At 40.3% G+C, this 20,791-nt stretch overlaps 1 protein-coding gene across 1 annotated transcript; it reads left to right on the top strand.

Moving 5' to 3' along the window:
* Positions 1-1,274: 1,274 nt before the first annotated feature.
* Positions 1,275-20,507, top strand: LOC142854841 (guanylate-binding protein 1-like). The gene is made up of 10 exons (XM_075981182.1): positions 1,275-1,362; positions 3,840-4,043; positions 6,109-6,236; positions 6,957-7,066; positions 7,329-7,525; positions 8,256-8,504; positions 9,273-9,553; positions 10,084-10,296; positions 17,121-17,223; positions 17,419-20,507. Exons 2-10 carry the CDS (start codon positions 3,854-3,856, stop codon positions 18,003-18,005), a joined length of 2,058 nt encoding a protein of 685 aa, XP_075837297.1. The 5' UTR covers positions 1,275-1,362; positions 3,840-3,853; the 3' UTR covers positions 18,006-20,507.
* Positions 20,508-20,791: the final 284 nt, after the last annotated feature.

Raw genomic sequence — 20,791 nt, 5'->3', positions numbered from 1 at the left:
AGGATTCCAAAATTCTGGCTATTTGTTTCCTGTGTGACCAGATCACCAAGTCAGAGGTTACTCCTGCACCATGCTCAATCTGTTTGAGAAACCCAACATCATTAAGACCTTCTACCCTCTAGAGTGATGCCAGATTGAAGGTATTCATTCATGTGTGACTGTCACAAGATGAAAGATGAAACCAGGTTCATGGGAGCTGCAGTAGTAATTTCAACCAAAATCATTTATGTTCAATTCATGTTCCATAGCTCAGATGTTAGAACTGATCTGTCTGATCCAGGCTCTCAAATGGGAGAAAGGAAATTCCACCATGGTACACAGACAACCAGTATTCTTTTACTACCATGAATTGATATGATTTAGACAAAGAGGGCTTCTCACTTCTGAGGGAAGGACATTCAGAACAAAGATATAATCTGATCCCTTCCAGAGGCTTTTTGGAATCCCCTATGAATTGTTCTCCTCCACTGTGATAGAGATTAAAAAAAAGAGAGACTCCACTGAGACAAGAGGTAACTGAGCAACTGGCCTGGTTGCCTGGCAAATGACCATAAGACCAGAGGGGTCTATTGATATTCTGATGTCATACCCTGAACTAGTGAGAAAGGCTCCATGGTACAACCAAGATGGAAAAGAGGAAAAAAATGGGGATAAATGGAAAACCAAAACACACAGGTTAGTTCATAGGGATAGATTATTCCCCCAGAAACAATTTCCAGAACTCTGGGAACTGATGCTTGCCAGGCTGCTCATTTGGAGTCCACAAAATTTTCTGAGTAGCTCAGACCAAGGTATGTTATACCTACACTCAAAACCCTGGCTCAAATGTCTTAGCCAGATGCCAGTTTTGTGGTCACGTAAAAACAAAACTGAGACCCCTTTCCCAGGAGAAAAGCTCAAATAGAAGACTGTGGAACAACTAATAAAAACCCACAGAAATATATTTACTCAGGGACCTTTAACATTATTTTTAGAAATTAGACTTTGAAATTATTATACACATACACCTTATCTAAGCTTTTCCATCTAGTCACAAATTTGAAAATTATTGCATATATATTTTATATCTCATGGAAAATTTTTTAAACAAAAAATGACTTTGAGAGCTGTTTAAAACATATACTGAAAGTTCTGTTGGGAAAGCTGGCAAACCATACACTAACACAGCCTACAGAAACCTTTGTACCATTTTGTCAGTTTACTCCCATGGTTTCAGTTTCTAGTACTTCAACCCACTACAAAGGTCACAGGGCTTTTCAGCATTTGCTCAGTAGGGAAAATCCAGAAAGCCTCACAAGATTGCAGGAGGAAATTAAAGACAAGTGGCAGAGGCTGTCCACCTGCGCTGAGCAGAAAGAGCAGGTAAGAAGGGACATTTGCCCTTGCTAGGTTTGGGGAGTTCTGCTCTAGAACATGGTGCCACCGTCGTGGGAAGGAATGAGATGACATTTTTGTGGGTTAATTGATTTTTCTTTAGAACTACTGTGATTAGAAACAGCTGCTCCTGGACATGGGCTGTGGCACAGCAGCGGGTGAACCCTGGGTGATCTTATCAGGGAAGCCAGTCTGTAAGGTCACTATTGGAATACATTGAATTAGGGACCAGCAGATGTGAGGCTTGACCAGGGGTTAGAAATGCACTGGAATTGTCTTACTCTGTGCTCACTCTGTCTCTGCTGATGGCACAGTTAAACAACTACTGTCAGTGATGGAGCAGAGCCGATGCCTTCCCACTCCTACTGAAAAGGCTGCTTGTGTCTGATTTTCATGACGGGAAACAGAAAGAGATGCAGGGTAAACAGCCACCACTTGGGTGAAGAACAAATAGAGGAAATGTGTTGATGTAAGAACAATTCAAGGAAATAAGATATATGGTCTATTCAAGAGCTGAATGATCAATGGGCTCAATTTAGCACAGACAACTTGGTCCAGCTTGGCAAGTTTATTAAAGATTCTCTAGTAACAGACTGAAGAAAGTCATAGATCAAGGTACTTTTAAAATACATTGGTGGCAACACGAAACAGGTAGATCATGGCAAATGGGGAGTTTGCTACAGTCCTACTGATGTAAGAAATGGCTATGGAGGCAGCTAAAGATAACCCAGGAAAATCTGGCTCTAGACTTTACAACATTCCAGCTCCCCACCATAGCATGAATTCTAGTCAGTCAGTCTGTCAGCCTTCTAGGTTCATTGACACAGTTGTGACTGTTTTCTGGGAACCTCTGGTCACAGCTGGACCCCAGAGTGAAAGATGAAGGATGGGCCGTGACACTCACACATGTGATCTTGGCTCAAGTGAACTTCCTTCTTCAGTAGAAAGACAGGCTTATTCCTCATGCCCATGTACTTCTTTTTTTTTATTATTTTTTATTTATTTATTTATTAAATATTTCTGTCTCCTCCCTGCCACCACTTCCCATTTCCCTCCCCCTCTCTCCTTAGCCCAAAGAGCAGTCAGGGTTCCCTGCCCTGTGGGTAGTCCAAGGACCTCCCACTTCCTTTCAGGTCTAGTAAGGTGAATATTCAAACAGCCTAGGCTCCCACAAAGCCAGTATGTGCAGTAAGATCAAAACCCAGTGCCATTGTTCTTCACTTCTCAGCAGTCCTCATTGTCCGCTATGTTCAGAGTCGGATTTTATCCCATGCTTTCTGCACCCACACACTGAGACAATGGGGATGTTCTATCGGGAACTCACCAAGGCCAGCTGGACTGGGTCTGAAAAAGCCCATGTACTTCTTAACCCTGTCCTGCAGGATCTGCCTCTAGACTGTAGTGAAGGGCTTTCTTACAAGAACCCTGGGCACAGAAGTCTGAGAACAAACTCTGCTTACCTTGTCCCCACTGCCAAGCCCTCAGGCAATTGTTCCTGCCTCCCGGAATCCAGAATTTCAATCCAGTCACCTTTCTCACTCATCACAGTCTTCCTGATAGCTTTGTTCTGCCTGGTCAACTCCTAGTCTCTGATTACCAGTGCTTCTTTTCCTCTTCTTTGCTTTTTCCTTTCTTTGCCAAATGAAAACTACACAGAAAATCTAAAGGAGAATGGCAGGATAGAATTATTAGAACTACTTCCTGTCTAGTGGTCTTGAACAGTTCCCTGATCTCTTGTTATTTACATTACCATTGTTTTCTACAATATGCAGTATTTGTATTGTTCCTCTCAAATCTTTTCTGCATTTAGCCTCCTTTGTTGTATTGGCGTTTTTCAGTTCTCTTTTCTTAGGAACATGTCATTTGAAGAGTCACTGTCACTTTTTTTAAAATAAATTTTGGGGGAAAAATGCTAAAAAACAAAGAAAACACCCAAAATAAATGATTAACCTTATGTAGTTTCATGTTGGTTATGCAATTTATTCCATGGGTAGAGACTCATGCTCACAACATGAGTATAACTGTTAGGATAGGTAGAATAAATATACTTTATAATCTCCAGAAATTATCATAAAGATATACATGAAACACAATTCCTGGATTTTTTATTCATTATAATGGTAAACAAATGAACAAATGAATATTTAATTGATTATATACAACTGCAAAATCATTTATCTAAATCTGCTTCTGTTTGCCTTATGATGTTTGGTTAAAATCTTTAATAAGGAAAGTTTTCTTTGCAAAATTATTTGGAGTATTTGCATTGTGAGAACAGCAGGATGTTGTTTCTGTTAAATTATAAATGAAATCTTTAATAATATTCTATAATATTCTAAACTTATATGGGTTCTCCTTCATCTATGTCTCTGATGCATACAGAATTGTGTTATTTAAAGGATTTTATTGCTCTACCTTCTGAGTATAGAGGGCTCATTCTAATTAATCTTATTTTTCTCTCTAAGGAAAAGCAAGCACAATGACTTCAGAGGGCTTTATGCCAAGCCCTATGTGCCTCATTGAGAATGTAAATGGACAACTGATAGTCAACCAGGAAGCTCTAGAGATCCTGTCTAACATCGAACAGCCTGTGGTAGTGGTGGCCATTGTGGGCTTCTACCGCACAGGCAAATCCTACTTGATGAACAAGCTGGCTGGGAAGAAATCAGGTGAGGGCCACGAGCACAGCTGTGCTTGGTCCAAGAGCACACTGACATTGTCTGCTTCCTGCATGACAGGGTGAAGAATTTAATCTTCTGCTTGCAGTTTGCTGTTGGGTTCTTTTTGTTGTTGCTTTGTCACTTTGCTTTCGATTTTGAGACAAGGTCATGCTATATAGTCCAAGCAGGTCTTTAGCTCAGTATGTAATCAGGGCTGATCTTGAACTCATGATCTTGTCGTGGCCTTCTGAGAGATGATTACAGTCCTGCATCACCACATTTAGTTCCTATTTACCTTCTTAAACAACAACTGTTTTATTTATTAGATGAAGAAATGCAGTAATGAAGATCATATAAGTGTTAATTAGCTTTAAAGTACTGATATATGTTCCTGTGCAACAGCAATTTTTGTGATCTTTAAGGTTAAAAAGTCTTTCTTTAGCTTATTTATTGATTTTTGTTATTGTAAATTATAGAATATGTATCTTTATGACTGCTTTTATTTATCTATTTCTGTTGCATTAAAAAAAATTATACAACCGTGACTTCACCAACCATTTCAAGAAGTAGCTCTTTTCTCAACCCATACCATTCTTCTCTGTGCTATATCTACAAATATTACTGTCCTAGGAATGCCATGTGAGTGAACTTTTACAAAATATAGTATTTTTGTTATGTGTTCTTTCACTTAACACAATACATTCAAAGTTTGTCTCTATGAAAATGTGAGTCAAAATTTTCTTCAGTTTTGAATTTCAGTGATAAAGTAATCTTAACATTGCCTTATCCATTTCCCTGTAGACAAAACAGCTGAATGATGCTGAAATGAAGACAGCTAGTGAGACACCTGTCTGAGACCAGGCTCTCAGGTTTTCTAGGTTGTATCAGTCTCATCACTGATCAAATGACTGACAGCAGCAATGTAAGGAAGGAGGATTTTCTCTGCTCACAGTTGAAAGGATATCAATCAACTGTGGTAGGAGACAGGACTTTGTGGCTGTAGGTATAGTGGAAGGAGCTTGTGGGTTTTGAAGACAGACCAGGAAGAAAAGAGCAGAGGGCCACAAACAAGACCAGTGTTATAACATTCAAAGGCCTGCTATCTCCCAACCATGTCCTACTTCCTAATGCTTCTACATGTACTAACATAAGGCCAGTAATTGGGGTTAAGTGTTCAAACACATGAACCTGTGAAGAACATTTTATATTCAAAACATAACATTTTACTCCTGGTTACAAGACGACAGTTCATCAAACTTTGAGAATCCACATTGTATTAGAGTTTCACAATAAACAACAACCAATCTGTTGAGATTCAGGCAACTATTTGTCTGTAAGCTTTGGAAAAATAAATTTAATTTTCGTATGAGTAATATGAAATGGTACAGAACAAATTTTCTGGTTTCCAGTGTTTAGGGGAAGAGGAAGGAAAGAGCCTGGCATAGCAAGACTGAACCCAGCATGGCAAACAACCCTGTTGTTCCATGTGCAGTATGCCCGGCATGTGGTGAACTTTTCTAGACATCATCAGCTTGTGGACACTGCTTTCAAGGTTCCTGCTGTTACAGCCTCACACACAGCAAGTTCAGGACATGCACATGAGAGACTGACTCTGCTACTCATTTTATGAGGAGCCTTGAAGCAAGCCTGGAGGTCTTGGGACTGTATATCTGAAAATTGAATTTCTGCTATGACTCTGAGTGTATGATAAGCATTAGCATTGGATGCAATTAATTCTCTCAACCTTCATTATGCTGAGTATTCAAAAAAGATTTATTTATTTTAATTTTTAGATGTATGAGTATGTGTATATACGAGTATTTTGTCCATGTGCCATGTGCATGCCTGGCATTCACAGGTGTTAGAAGGGCACATAAGCTTCCCTGGAACTGGGTGATAGATAGTTGTGACCTGCTATGTAGATGCTGAGAACTTAACTCTGCCCTGTGCAAGAGTAGAAGGCAAACTTAACCACTGAGTCATCTTTCAGGTTTGATTATGCTAATTTTATTATCACTTCCTTGAAGCACCTATTTCCACAAGTCTAATGTCTCTTTACCTTTCTGATTTTCAGGCTTCTCTCTGGGTTCCACAGTGCAGTCTCACACCAAAGGGATCTGGATGTGGTGTTTACCTCATCCCCAGAAGGAAGGCTCCACTCTAGTTCTGCTTGACACTGAGGGTCTGGGAGATGTTGAGAAAGTAAGGATTGAGGGCTCAGGGTACAATTCAGCCCCTCATCTTTGAATATTTTATACTCTTGTCTATGCTGCTTTAAAAGCTTTATTGTGTGTGTGTGTGTGTGTGTGTGCACGTGCATGCTTGCGCCTGGGTCTGTGTTGTGTTGCATATGCCGTGGTGCATGTGCTACAATGCCCATGTGGAAGTTAGAGGAGAACATGTAGGGTCGGTTCTCCTTTCACCATGAGCTTTCTGGGGTTTCAACTCAGACTCTAAGGCTGGGCAGCAAGCTTTCTATACATACCAAGCCTTCTCACTGTTTCCAATATTTTTAAAGAAGTATTGGATCTTTATCATTTTCTTTTATTATTTACATGACATATAGTTATTTTCAGCCAACAAAGATGAGGGAAATAGTACAAGGTGGCTCAAAAAAAAAATAAAGGAATGTGGTAGTTTGTGGTATTGAAACACTAACAATGAGCAAAGCAGCATAGTGAGAACCATTGTAAAACAATCACTAACCAAAGCAACACTCAACTTGCAAGTTCTGTGGATGGCAGCTGTATGTTTATTGCTGTTTCTCTTGTTTTGTTTTGTACCTTGCATAAGTCACAAAAGGTTGAATGTCCTTACGACTAAAATCCTCTCTAATAAAGTGAATATATTTTAGCACTACTGATCTGGAAAGTGACATAAGAACAAAACATATTCCTTAGTCATGTGTGATCTTATTTCCAGGGTGACAACCAGAATGACTGCTGGATCTTTGCCCTGGCTGTACTTCTAAGCAGCACCTTTGTCTATAACAGCATGGGAACCATCAACCAGCAGGCTCTGGACCAGCTGCAGTATCCTTTCTGAGGTTCAGAACAGCACCAGAGCAAGTGGAGTGGCCTAGCCTCCTAAACCAGCTCCATGACTCTGACTCTTGGTTAATGAACTATAAAACATATAAACCTTTCATGTATATGTAGCTACAATGTTCACCATGAGGTTAGGAAAAAAATGAGGCTTTGGGCTAGGATCCAGGAAGATGTGGAATGAATACAGGATGGGGGTCCTGGAGTTGTGCTTGGTGCTTTCTGGGGTTTTCCTTAATTATCTGTTCAGCTATGTGACAGAGCTGACAGACAGAATCAGAACAAGATCCTTACCTGACCAGAAAGAGGTGGAGGACTCAGATGAGTTTGTGAGCTTCTTCCCAGACTTTGTGTGGACGCTGAGGGACTTTACTCTTGACCTGACAGTAGATGGGAAAACTATCTCCCCAGATGAATACCTAGAGCATTCCCTGAGGCCCATATATGGTATGAGACTTACAACTGATAAATGAGTATGTCCATTAAACCCACAAGAATTCAGATTTTTCTGTCTATAATTTTCTTGCACCTACAGTATCTATTTCTTTTTGCTAATGATTCCTAAGAACTAGTGTTTAACATATGATTTAATAGATTGATTCAAACATTTTCTCTTTTGTACTAGGAACAAATTTATTTGTTCATTACCTTTTCCTTTACAGTGATTAATTTGATCTTTTTACTTCAGACTTATTTTATATTGAAACAGAGAATATGGTACATACGAAGATGGATTTGAAAAGGCTAGATTAATTTTACTAACATCCTAGTTCAACGGTTGAAACAGTATGGGCCCCATGTAGCTGGTGTGCTGCCAGGTGTCTTTGAAATGAAATGACGCTGTACTCAGGGGTGTACATATTGTCTTTGTCCACAGTCCAGCTACAGTGAGAGGCTTAAATACTGAGAATGAAGCTCCATTTCCTGAGAAGCCTAAAGGAGCATTCAGCTTTTCCTAGACTGAAAATTCTTAAAACAAACATTGCTGCTATTTTTCTGTTTTTTTTTTCTTTTTGTTTATTTGTTTTTTTGTTTTCAGGGTGTCACTGTTTGACCTAGGCTAGTCTTAATTCATAATCCTCCTGCCTAAATTTTACAATAGATCTCATGAACAAATTTAAAAATGTATACTCCCCTTCCACATCCTGGCTAAAAATCCTATTTTTGCTACACCCAGGTACTGGCCAAACAAATAAAGAAAAGGAATTAAATTTGCCTCGGCTTTGTATCCAGAGGTTCTTCCCAAAGAAGAAATGCTTTGTGTTTGAACGACCAGCAAAGGGTAGGCAGCTTGGCAAGCTGGAATCACTGCAGGATGAAGACCTCTACCCAGACTTTGTGGAACAGGTGGCAGAGTTCTGCTCCTATGTGTTCAGCTGTTCAAAGGTTAAAACGCTTTCAGGAGGCATCAGGGTCAATGGACCACGTGAGTCCCTTCCCAGTCCTTCTTCTCACTGTCTAGACCACAGTATCATGAGATAGAAATGACTTACTTTAGCATTGAAGAAATGTAAATCTATCTCTACTGTAATGCTAAGCTGTAGATGGTACCAGCATTGAAATAGCTTTATCTATCATATTTTCTTGTTGGATAAAAAGAAAAGGGGGCAAAGGAAATTACTCTAGAAGACTAAACTGGCATTCAACAGACAACAGCAAATGAACAAGTATGACTCATAACATTGAAATATAAATGCAATAAAATCCACACAGAGCTAGTCATTGTCACATTGTCACATACAGAAAGTTTATTTATACTAATAAAGAAATTTATTCTAGTCATCTGGATGGAGAATTTATGTCTGGGAGGACAGATTTTACTCCTGAATTGGAATGAAATGCTTACTATGGACAGGGCTGGTAACACAGTCAAACATGAAAAAGTACAGAGCACGTACTCATGGTGCATGCATTAAAATGGATGCAAACATTTCATAGACAAAGGCATATGTAATCTCTATCCAGCATGCTTAGCATTTGGGGTCCCACACCTCATGGAAAAACTTTGTACAGAGAATTTCCTATTCCATCAAAGTTAGTTAGAGGCTGAGATGTTTCTGTCTGTCCTTCATCCAAATTATGCTGAGGACACTGTTGGTTTAAGGCATCTATGAGTGACATATCTGGAATTATATGTAATACTGTTGTCTTCATCCATCTGTACCAAATGTTGACAACTGTTTCCTGGTTATAGGGCTAGAGAGTTTGGTGATAACCTATGTCAATGCCATCAGCAGTGGGAGTCAGCTCTGCATGGAGAATGCTGTCCTGGCTTTGTCCCAGACAGAGAATACAGCTGCAGTGCAAAAGGCCATTACCCACTATGACCAGCAGATGAACCAGAAGTTGCAGCTACCCACAGAGACCCTCCAGGAGCTGCTGGACCTGCACAGGGCCAGTGAGAAAGAAGCCATCATGACTTTCAGGCAAAATTCCTTCAAAGACATTAATGAAGTATTCCTAAAACAATTAGAGGTAATTGTCCTCCCAAGGTTACCTGGAAGTAGATTTTGCAAGGCAACATGCTGTGAGGAAATGAAATTGGTCCTGGAAGAAGGAAGACAACTGTTACTAGATTTAAAATAGTAACAGCTACTTTTTAATAATCATGCTAAGTAGCAAAAAGGGATTATCATAGACTCAAAGCTTTAAAATATCTGTCCTTTCCATATAAGCTGGTAACATTCCCCTTTTGTAAAGTATAGAGAAGTATTTAGTGTGTCTGATTAACTCAATGCCCAGTGTCAGTTGACTAATTCAATATTCAAACCAAAAGCAAAACAAAACAAAAAATTAAGCATAAACTATCAGAGGCAAATGAACAATGAATCACATTTATTTCATGTGGCATCTCTAGCCCAGTCTTAAAAAAAGTAGTTTATCTCTAAAGATTTAAATCTCTGATCTGAACTCTACATTCAAGGAGCAAAAATGATGTCAGTAAAAATATGGCAAATTCAGGCTGCTTTCCCTTCTTAATTATTTTTTTCTTTTTTACATCAAAGACCAATTTAGAAATAAAGCAAAAGGAATTCTTTAAGAAGAATGAACAGGAATCCTCAGACCACTGCTTGGCTCTGCTTCAAGATATTTTCAGTCCACTACAAGAAGACGTGAAACAGGGAATTTATTATAAACCAGGGGGATATCTTCTTTTTATCCAGAAGATACAGGAGTTGAAGAAAAAGTATTATGAAGAACCCAGGAAGGGAATTCAGGTAAGCAAGATTAGATGTATGTTCTGGGAAGTTGCTGACCTCTTTGCGACTGCAGATTGACCCCAAGCATCATGGTGAGAGGGTCTGCATTCCACGCATATGCTTCGTCAATATCACATACATGAAGGTTGTCACAATGGATATGTCCTGCTTATTCATCAGAGACAGTGCACTCAGTTATCACTTGAGTTCACACTGGACAATCACATTAACCACCCTTGTGACTGTCACCCAGCACTTCAGCTGGTCTTGTTGTCTTACAAAGGATTCAAACACAAAATTTATAATTCATCAGGTTGGGCTTCAAACTAGATTTAAAAGACGACTGTCTATCATCCATATCTCTTTGTTCATCACTCTTCCCCAGCCCCATACTGTTGTGGTTTCAGAATCTGAGAATAACCTACCACAAAGACAGAGTTCCAGGAGGCCAAAAACTTATTTTAAAAGGTGATAAATTAAGAAGGAGTCAGGTTTCAGTGTCTATATCTTTTGAGGTGCAGCATCGAGTTTTAAAGGAGAAAATCAGAAAAAGACAGCTCCTGAGTATCGTAATGTAATATGGGGAGATGCAGTAGGGGACTTTGTTGTCAGGATTTCCTGTCCTGCCTGGTTCCTGCAATCATTAAGTTCCAAAGAAATCCCCCTTCGAGTGGATCATCAAGTCATTGATATCAGAAATTCAAGTCCTGTAAGTGGCCATACTGTACCCCCAGGACTAGAAGATTAACTGCAATTATCCTCTTGAATGAAGCAGGAGAGAGTTTAGCAGGGAAGTTGTACATAGTATGATTACTGGAATTATAATCATTCCTCTAATCAGGGTAAATATCCATGGTGACTAGTTGAAAAGGGATTTAAATCAGCTCCGTGCAACTGATTGGGTATGTTCTCTTTCCTTTGTCTGACTAAGATCAGACTGTCTGTGATGACTCCCCTATGGTTAGCATACAAGCAGAATTGTTCTCCTATAACATTAGACTGACATATGTGGGTTGTTGGCATATATCAATCCCATTATGTAGACCAGGAAAGTCAGATAGAAATGAATCTTAGCTTTAGTGGGTCCAGTGGGTGGAGTCATACAGTACACCTTTTGTTTTTGTCTTTGTTGGCTTGTCCTTCTGTAACTGGCTTTAAGTTGGAGTGACATACACAGGATTTAATTTTATCCACTTTCTTAGCTGATGGGGTGGTCAGGATAACAGTGTGGGACACCATCCAGAGAGGATGCAAGGCTCCTTCTGGTGATGTTTGTTTCAGATGAAGTCTCCTGGTTTGTAGCTCTTAGGCTTTGGGAAGGGGGTGGGGAAGCTCATATATGTGCCATAGCAGAGGGCATAGCCCATCTTGTGTGAGCTGCAGGGCCTATACCAACTTAAGCAAAGTAAGATAAGATATCTCAGGTAGGGCCTCAGATTTGATCCTAGGACAGAGGGATTCCAAATATAATCTCACAGGCAGTCAACTCCTAAGGAGTATTTATAACCCAAATGACAGCAAAGGGGAAAATTGCCATCCAGTCCTTGCCAGTCTCAAGGTTTCATCAGGGGCTCCTTTAAGGTTCAATTCATTCTTTCTACCTGCTTTGAGTTCTGGGGATGATACACAAAATGGAGTTTAAAATTTATCCCCAAAGTCTTAGACAATTCGTGAATAATCTGATACTCGAAAGTTGGCACATTGTCTGAGATTGGTGCAGTGTGTACTCGAAATTGTAGATGACCTCCAATAGCAGCTTTTTTTTTGCCACTGTGGAAGCTGTCTCTCCTTTTGCTATGAAAGCTTCTGCCCAAACCAAGAAGGCTCCTACCAGTACTAGCAGATATCTAAGTTCATTGGGCCTGGGCCTTACCTCAATGAACTCTATTTTCCAAGACTCCAGCACCATACATCTTTTCCTATTACTGTGCTCCTGGTGCTGCTGTGGTCCACTGTGGGTAGCCTGGCAGGCCAGACATCTGGGAACAATGTCTCAAAGCATAAAATTTAGGGAAGGAATGTGATAACTTTTAGACAACAATGTGAATAATTTTGTTTTACTAAGATGGGACTCTCACGAAGCTGTTTGATTAAAGCCCTTTCCAGGGTCAGGGGGTAGGTCTATGCATCTGTTGGACTATCTCTGTTTAGTTAATCCATTAGGCCATCCCTGGGAAAAGTCATCATCCCCAATTAAATATGTAGGCAGTTCTGGTAATGTTGGAGCCAACAGCAGGAGCATTGTTAAGGTCAGAGTCAGTTGGGCCACTTCCCTAGTGGCCAGCTATCTCAGATTCCAGAGGGCATCTAGGAGATCAAGAATTTCTTGCCTGTTTTTGATTGATTTACCATTTAAACATTTCTCTGTTTATGGACACTACAAGTGTTATACTTCTAGAGGGAAAGATATTCTAAATGTTGAAAGTCAGGCTATACCTGCAAGAGTTACAGCCCTGGAGGGAAAGGTATTTTGACGTTTCAGGAAGTCAGGTTATACCTGCAAATTTTACTATTCTCGAAGGAAAGATATCCCGACTGGTGGAAGTCAAGTTACACCTGAAAGAGTTACCTGAAAACTATCCTGACTTTTTGGGAAGTCAGACTTTACCTGAAGCTGTGAAGGGAATGTATCCAAGATACCAACTACATCTCTGAGAAATAGCTATACTGACTTGACAGGAAGTCAGGCTATACCTACATTTGTGAAGGAAAGGTATCTGGTAATTCTACAACTGTGAGAAGAAAGATATCCCAACTTGTTGGAAAGTCAGACTATACCTGAAGCTGGGTTCTGGTGGGGGTAGGTTTGGTCTCCCCACAGGATGTGACAATCCTTTTCCTCTCTGAGAGAAGGCCACTGCAGCTGAACTCTGCTCCACTCCCCTAAGGAAGTTTCCCAACAATGAGGGCCCTTTCTTCTCAATTCTGGCCCAAGTTGTTACTTCTGCTTCGCTATGCTAAGGGAGGCACCCCTGCAGAAATGTAGCAATCTGAAACAGCTCCTGCAAAAAGTTGTTATTCTGCTCCACTTCCCTTAGGGATTTTCCTAGCAGAGAGGTCCATTGCTTCTCTGCTCCACTCTGCAAAGAGAATATTTTAAAAATAAGGTCTTTACCCCAAAACTCATTCAAGAGGTGTATTTGGGAAGGAGGAATGCAGGAGAGTGGCTGCTCTGCCAGCTTGGATAAGGGCAGCTGCCAACTGAACAGGCATAGGGTCTATATAGGATTTTGTAGAGATGGAGCTTTCTAGGGAGATTTTTCAGATAGAGATTTGGTCAAATTTTGATCCCTTTGAGCTTGGACAAGCAAACAGCGGCTGTTCCTGCCTAAACACACAGATGCTAAAAAAGATGTCCTTCAGGTCCCAGACTGTAGAGATCTTCTTTTCTGGGTTTAATAGGATAAGCAAGAGGTCCTGAAATCATTGGCTCCAGGTTTTCTGACTGTGAGGAGTGGGTTGCTCCAGGGAGATTGGCAGGGGACCAAAATACCCACCTCCTTAAGACAGTCAATGTGAGTCCTGATGCTGTTTATCCCCAGAAAGTGAAACCCTTGACTTTAGTGGCACTGTGATTAGGGGTAGGTGCTGTAGTAATCCAGGCAGGTTATTCTCTGCCTACAGTAGTGGGGGCTTCACTACAGAAGTGAAGGTCCTTCAATAAGGGATTCACTTGGCATTTTAGAACTTCCCGCTCTTGGAGATCAAGGAGGTATTCTTCCCTGAAGGGGGAGTAACAAAGATTCCAGAGTTTGGAACCTTCTCCCAAGGCAAGTCTATGTTTGTGATATCAGCTTTATAGATAATCTGAGCTCTCAATTTGTGTAGTAAATCTCACCCCAGGAAGCAATGAAGGCATTTGGGGGTCTCTATGAAGGAATGAGTTACTGTGCTTCTACCTAGATTGACCATTCTTGCAGTTGTTCTTGGCTAAATCTTGGTAGCCATGGCTCTTTGGATCAAAGTCTGTTGGGTGGTTAGTGGACCCCTGGCTTCCTTAGGAGGGATATCTGAAGCTCTCTGCCTATTAGGAAGTCTACAAACTTTGCCTCCACTTTGAGAGTTACTCTGGTTCCAGGGAGGGAGACCAAACCCTGATCTCCTCAGTCTTCCTCAAGTTTGGGAACTTTGGTGGAGATTTTTTTTTCTTACCAATTGGGTCACTTGCTGTGCCCATGTCCAAACTCCTTACAAATAACACACTGATTTTTTTTTTAAGCAGGAGTCTGTCCCCAATGGGTCTTCAATCTTGTAAGGACTTGCCTCCTTAATCTGACATCCCCTGGGCCTGTCAGGTCTTTCAGCTTGGGTCCTCATTTATTGTGGCCAACATTACTTCAGCATTATTCCAAGGCTTCCTATCATCCTGGTCCTCCAGATTGTTGTATACTCTGGTGGCTATTTCCACTTTGAGAGATTTTCTCCCTCAAATACCTGCAATTTCTGAAGCTTATTTTTCTAATGTGAAGTGCAGACTAAGTCATAAAAGTTACATTGATAACCCTATTCTCTTCTGCTCTGGGTTTATAGAATAGACAAGATACACTCCCATCAACCAATACAATCCCAGGGAAGCAGTTGGGGATTCATTGTTTTTCTGTTTTACCTGACTGATTTTAGACAAATTTATGGGGCACTTTGCATCCACCCAGAGATCACCCAATAGAGTCTGGAGACAGACCCTCAGGTACTCCTTACCACAACATAATTTTGGGTCCCAGCTGGGCCAGAGAAAAGAGAGGGCTGCTGGAAAGACTGTGGGTATAGTGGTCAGTTGCCATCATCTCCAAGGACCAGTTTCCTAGTGTCCCTTGAAATTATTTCCCCTTATCAATAAGCAAAGAGGATTAGCTGAAACAGCTAATGGTCATCCCAGGTGTGTTGGTAAGTGTGAAAAAGTGTTTCCAACAGGGAAGCCTTGGGCCTTATAGGAGAATGGGAGAATCTTTTTTCCAATGATAAATGTGACTAAGCATGAAGGGATTGGAAACCCAATAAGGTTCCAGGTACTGTTTCCCCCTTGTTTGATCCCCTGTATGGGAAGGGCCTCCAGCAAGGACAGGAACATGGGTCCCAGACATCCATAGGTGAGCTTGTAAGGTGTCCTAGAGTGGGTGTCAGGGAGAGAGGAAGGGGAAACAGAGTTGGGGGAGGATGCCAGCTTGTCCTCAACCCTAGCAGCTTTTGAGTAGAGGGAAGGTGGGATGGGGGGGGGAGCTTGAGCAGTGTGAGAGAACCCAGATAGCCTCTGAGGTCCCCATTTTTTGAATACACTCATAAGGAAGAGAGAATGAATCTTCCTCAGAGGAGGTAAGACAGGAGCCTGAGGTTTAATAGGGCAGACAGTAGGGATTCCCTCCTCACAGGTGAGATTGGAGTAATTTTGAGGGGTGTCTTCCAAGAGGAGCACACAGGCCACTGCCTAAGGCATTTGGTCAGGGAGAGCTGGGCTGCCAAAAACTCCTGTGTGAACTGCAAGAGAAATAGACAGGTTAAAGGTGCCCTTGGGAGGTCAGTTGACCCCAAAAGTCAGCCACTCGAGGTGATAGAGCTGGAGTTTTCTAGGGGAAACAGGGTCTCCTGATTCCTGGATCTTCTAGAAACCTTTAATGTGTTCTAAGACAAGGTCTAGGATAGAATTAGGGCCCAAAGATGGAGTTTTCTCCGTGATCTTAAAGTAAGAAAAAAGACTAAAAAAAAGTGAGTATACAAAGTGAAATCAAGAGTCTGAGTAGACAGAGAGACCACAGTGACACAGATGGAGTCCAGGGAGACAAGTGTGTTAGTAGAATATTGTCCTGCTCAGACCTAATTAGATCAGTCACCTCTTTGGGTGAATTCCAGAAACCAGATGTCTCAGACACTACCAAACATGGAGGCTCAAAAAGGGGATGATTTGACTCTCTTTTTCCTCTGACTTCAGGAGCAATATTTCAACCAGTCTCTTCTCTCTTAGGTCCTAGTAAAAGAATCTACAGGCCACAAAACCTCTAGTGATTACCTCTGGAGATTACTTCATGGGTCAGTAGCACTCAACCAAGCCAGAGACTCGAGCCAGTGGACCATCAGATAACAGACAAAACCCCAAATGTTAAGGTCTATGAATCTGAAAATAATCCACCAAGAAGGCAGGGTTTGAGCAGGTCAAAAATTATTTAAAAGCCTGATATATCAGAGAGGCATCCTTACAATGTACCTAAGACAGGGGCAACAGTCAGTTTTAATGGGGAAAACTAGAAAGAGACAGTTCCTGAGTCCCATCCAATCATAATGTAATATTGGAAGAAACAGGTTGAGACCTTCCATGGGAGCATGCTTTCGGTCTATCATGGAGTCCTGTGGCTTGTGTTTGTGACTGGTACTGGAACTAATCAATCAGAAAGGAATGGAATATTTGTGGTATAGCCTTATTATAGACATCTGTGCAAGAGGGTTTGGGGTTACAGCTCAGCCTCAGGAGATAGTGGATAACAGTTTAGGACAGACTGGCCAGGGGTTAAAAGGACTTTATGCTGCTAGAATCTAAAATTACTACTATCTTTTCTCATTACCTCAGATTTATTTGTTCTTAATGAAAGCTTCAGCAAACTCACCCAATTTATCTCCACAGCACCATTAACTCCAAAGTTAGAGCCCACGGTCTAGAAGGATCATCCTTTTTGTCCAACACAGGCCTCCAATAAAAGAATTTCTTGCTGGGGTCCAACCTGAACCATGTGCTCCTTTGTGTGCCTGGGAATCTTAGCACCAAGAGGTGTGACTAGAGGAAATGGATATATGGAGACAGGCACAAAAGTTTTCAGTCATTCCTGCTGTTAACTTCATGTTCTCTGAACTTGAAGGCTGAAGAAGTTCTGCGGAAATTTTTGCAATCCTATGAGGAAATGAGTGATGCAATTCTACAGGCAGACCAGACTCTGACAGAAAAGGAAAAGGAGACTGAAGGTGAGGCACAAGTTAAAGGGCTAACAGCCCTCTAAAGCTGCAGAATGTTTGAATTACTTGTAAACTTGGTACCTTGAAGCTGAGCAAAAAGAACAAAGCTGTGTAGTATTATGATGTCAGCAGTAACATTGAAGCATGTGAGGAAGAATGCAACACATGGTGCATTTACATCTTCCTTCTTGATTTTCTTCCTAGTGGAACATGTGAGAGCTGAAACTGCACAGGCTACAACAAAAATGAAGGAGGAAATGCAACAGGAGTATGAACAGTTGCTGCAAAAGAAAGAGAAGAGTTACAAGGAACACATGAAACAGTTGACTGAGAAATTAGAGAAGGAATGTACCCAGATGAGAGAAATGCAAAAGAGAAATGAACAGTTGCTGCAACAGGAGGAGAAGAGTCACGAGGAGCTTGTGAAAAAGTTGACTGAGAAAGTAGAGAAAGAACAGGCCCAGAGAAGAGAAATGCAACAGAAAAATGAACAGTTACTGCAACAGAAAGAGAAGAGTCATAAGGAACTCGTGAAAAAGTTGACTAAAAAGGTAGAGAAAGAACAGGCCAAGAGGAGAGAAATGGAACAGAAGTACGAACAGTTGCTGCAACAGAAAGAGAAGAGTAATGAGAACGTGAAATGGGTTATGAAGATAGTAGAGAAGCAAATAAATTACAAAGATGAGGTATTTAAATTGCACCACTTTAAATTCTTCTTTTTATTTAAAAATAGTTTGAAGTGTGTGTACATATGCCTGTGTGTGTGTTTGTGTGTATACATGTGCATGTAATATGTGTAAAGGGCCAAAGAAGAAGTCGGATCTCCTGGACCTAGAGGTATAGGCGCTTGTGAGCCAACTGACTTGGATGTTTGTACCTGAAATCCAGTCTGTAACACACTCTTTATCACCGAGCCATCTATACAGACTCCTGTTTTCTCCATTTATGTTCATTAAGAAATTATTTAAGCCTAAAGACTGACCAAACCTGCTCCCCTGTGCTTTTAATTCCTAACTATCTGGTTGATTGTCTATTGCCCATGTCTGGTGATGAAGTGATCAATGGCATCATACTAAGTCATTTAGGAATATATATGTTGCTTTATGACAGCTATGCTGTTTGTGTTATATCTTTATTTCTTTCTTAAGATTTATGAACCAATAACTATATTCCTATTATGTAGAAGAAAGAATCACAGGTTCACTTAGGATTAAAAAAATATAAAATCTTAGTACTTTTGGTAGTAGAGGCAGGGGGATCAAAATGTCAAAAGCATCCTCAGCTATACAGAGAAATGAAAATGCACCAGGGCAATAGCCCCTGCCTCAAAAATCACTATTGATAAGAAACAGACAACAGATTAGGCTACTTTTCCCATAGTGGGATCTGCAAAGGTAGTTTTTCTGTCTCACCTGGTATGAGTTTATTCCTAAAAGAGAGTTTATGAGGAAAGGAACTCCTCAGTGCTCACAGCTGCAGGACAGATGTCTGTCCTTCCTATACTTTGTTCTCAATTTCTGTTCAGTTGTGAGTTAGAGGTAGAATTTATTCTCTTCATAATGGGACACTGATTTTCTTACCAATCATCTGTCACCCTTCTAGCAATATTCTTTAAGTTTACACTAATTTTTTTTTCTTTCTCTGACTATACACATGCATGTGCATGTTAGTGCTTCTTAATCTGCACACATGTATGTGAAGGTCAGAGAACTATCTCCAGTTTCCTCCATTACCCTCTTCTGTATTTTTTGAGATGGTCTCTTATTGAACCTCAAGCTAACTGATGGGGCTAATCTTGCTGGTCACTGGCTAAGTATCAAGGATTTACCTCTATTTGCCATCCATGCCTGGTATTACAGACAGTGCTGTATATAACTCTAACATAAACCTGGGATTTTTGAAGGCATATTCCTGACTCAGCCATACCCCCACCCCAGATTCCATTTCTTACACTAAGATTCAGAGTCTTAGTTAGATATTCAGAATTGATTCCTGTGCTGTATGTTTATACAAGGTTTGAGTAGGGAGGTGCATAAACATTTATAATGTTAAAATTTGAAGATAATCACATGATTAAGATTACAGCAATATTAGAAAACTGATGAAGAAAAAAATCAATACTGGAACTAAAGTTCATCAGTGAAACATTTTCTTACCTAAAGGAATTCCCAAGAAATGTGACCACAGCTGCCCAAGAAAAAGCATAATTTGAAAAGGAGGAGGAGGCTAGAAATTTCCAAAAAGGAAAAACAAAAGCAAATCTCTAAACATTAAAATTTACTCATGAATAAAAACATGTTTAAATTATAATAAAAATTAGGCCTTGAGAAAATGTTAAGAAATAAATAAGAAAAATTATGAAAATTGCATAGAACATAAGGATCACCTCAGTGTAATGATTCATTGTCTCTACTTGTTAGTTTTCAGAAATGTACAGACCTATTGGAGAAATATAAAAGAATGCAAGATAAAAGGCAAAGCACAGGCGATTTTGTCATAAACTGAAGGCCTAAAGAGTGATATCATTCTGCCATTCAAAGCAGAGCTGAATTGGGAATGAGAGTCACTTCAGTTGAAAAAATAAACTAAAAATAGGCAAAGGTGTTCAGTGTGAACATTGAAATCACGTTTGTCTCCAAATATGATGCCAGTCATGTTCTTACCACAAGAGAGGTACAGACAGCATTACTCGGGAGAAAGTACCTTTCCTAGATTCTCTCAAGGATACAAATTGATACTTATTACATTTTTAAATATTGACACATAATTAGGACCAATGTTGTCCACAGATGTGATGAGTCTGAAGGGCAGGAATAGTCAGTCTGATTTCCTACAATGCAGAGTTCTCTATTATATCAAAAGTGTTCAAACTTTTAGCTAGGGCGTGATTTATGGATACTGATGATGGTTAACCCTATGAACACACTCCATTATAAATCAAGACAATTGCATGGAGATTAGAGTCCCTGCATATAATATTCACAGGAAGATGGGAGAAATAATTAGCATGATAAAGAGCTGGATCACAGATCCATGGCCTGAAGAAGGTAATCTTTAAGATCATGCAGATTGAAATTTTAATGGGACATTTTCAAACTTTAACAGCAGGCACTGGCTACATAATAACATGACAACTAAGGATTATGAGGAGCAGTAACTGTAAGGATGGAATTTTTGATGATGGGTAATCTGTAGAAATCAAAAGTGTTTTAATGATTTATCTGTAACCATAATCTTACACTATTCCTTTCCTGTTACTAACAGTTATATTTGAAATCCTGTTGATTTTTCCTCAAGCAGAATAAAAATTATTTTCCTGTATTTTTGATGTGCTCTTAGTACTACAGACTATATATAAACTATATCCCCACTACCAGAAGTGCAATGTAAGAGGTTAACAGCTTTTAAAGGGATTGAGAACTACTGCGGGTTTTGGTTCAATGGACAAAATTCTTGCAGTGCAAACATGAGGATGAAATTCGGAGCCATCACCCACAAAGCAAACTAGACACTGTAGTACATACCTGCAAGCCTAGCAATGAAGTTGGGGAAGGGTAGAAAGGAGGATCCTTGGGGT

Source organism: Microtus pennsylvanicus, chromosome 7 (genome assembly GCF_037038515.1).
Source record: "Microtus pennsylvanicus isolate mMicPen1 chromosome 7, mMicPen1.hap1, whole genome shotgun sequence".
NCBI classification, from domain to species: Eukaryota; Metazoa; Chordata; class Mammalia; order Rodentia; family Cricetidae; genus Microtus; species Microtus pennsylvanicus.
The sequence above is the reverse complement of the archived record's forward strand: the minus strand, read 5'-3'. Positions and strand labels throughout refer to the sequence as shown.

Bases quoted from the DNA above. Each gene is read 5' to 3' on its own strand.
- LOC142854841 (XM_075981182.1), top strand. From the start codon at position 3,854: ATGACTTCAGAGGGCTTTATGCCAAGCCCTATGTGCCTCATTGAGAAT. The intron at 7,067-7,328 runs GTATCCTTTCTG...TTATCTGTTCAG, and splicing joins CAGGCTCTGGACCAGCTGCA to CTATGTGACAGAGCTGACAG. The intron at 8,505-9,272 runs GTGAGTCCCTTC...TCCTGGTTATAG, and splicing joins CATCAGGGTCAATGGACCAC to GGCTAGAGAGTTTGGTGATA.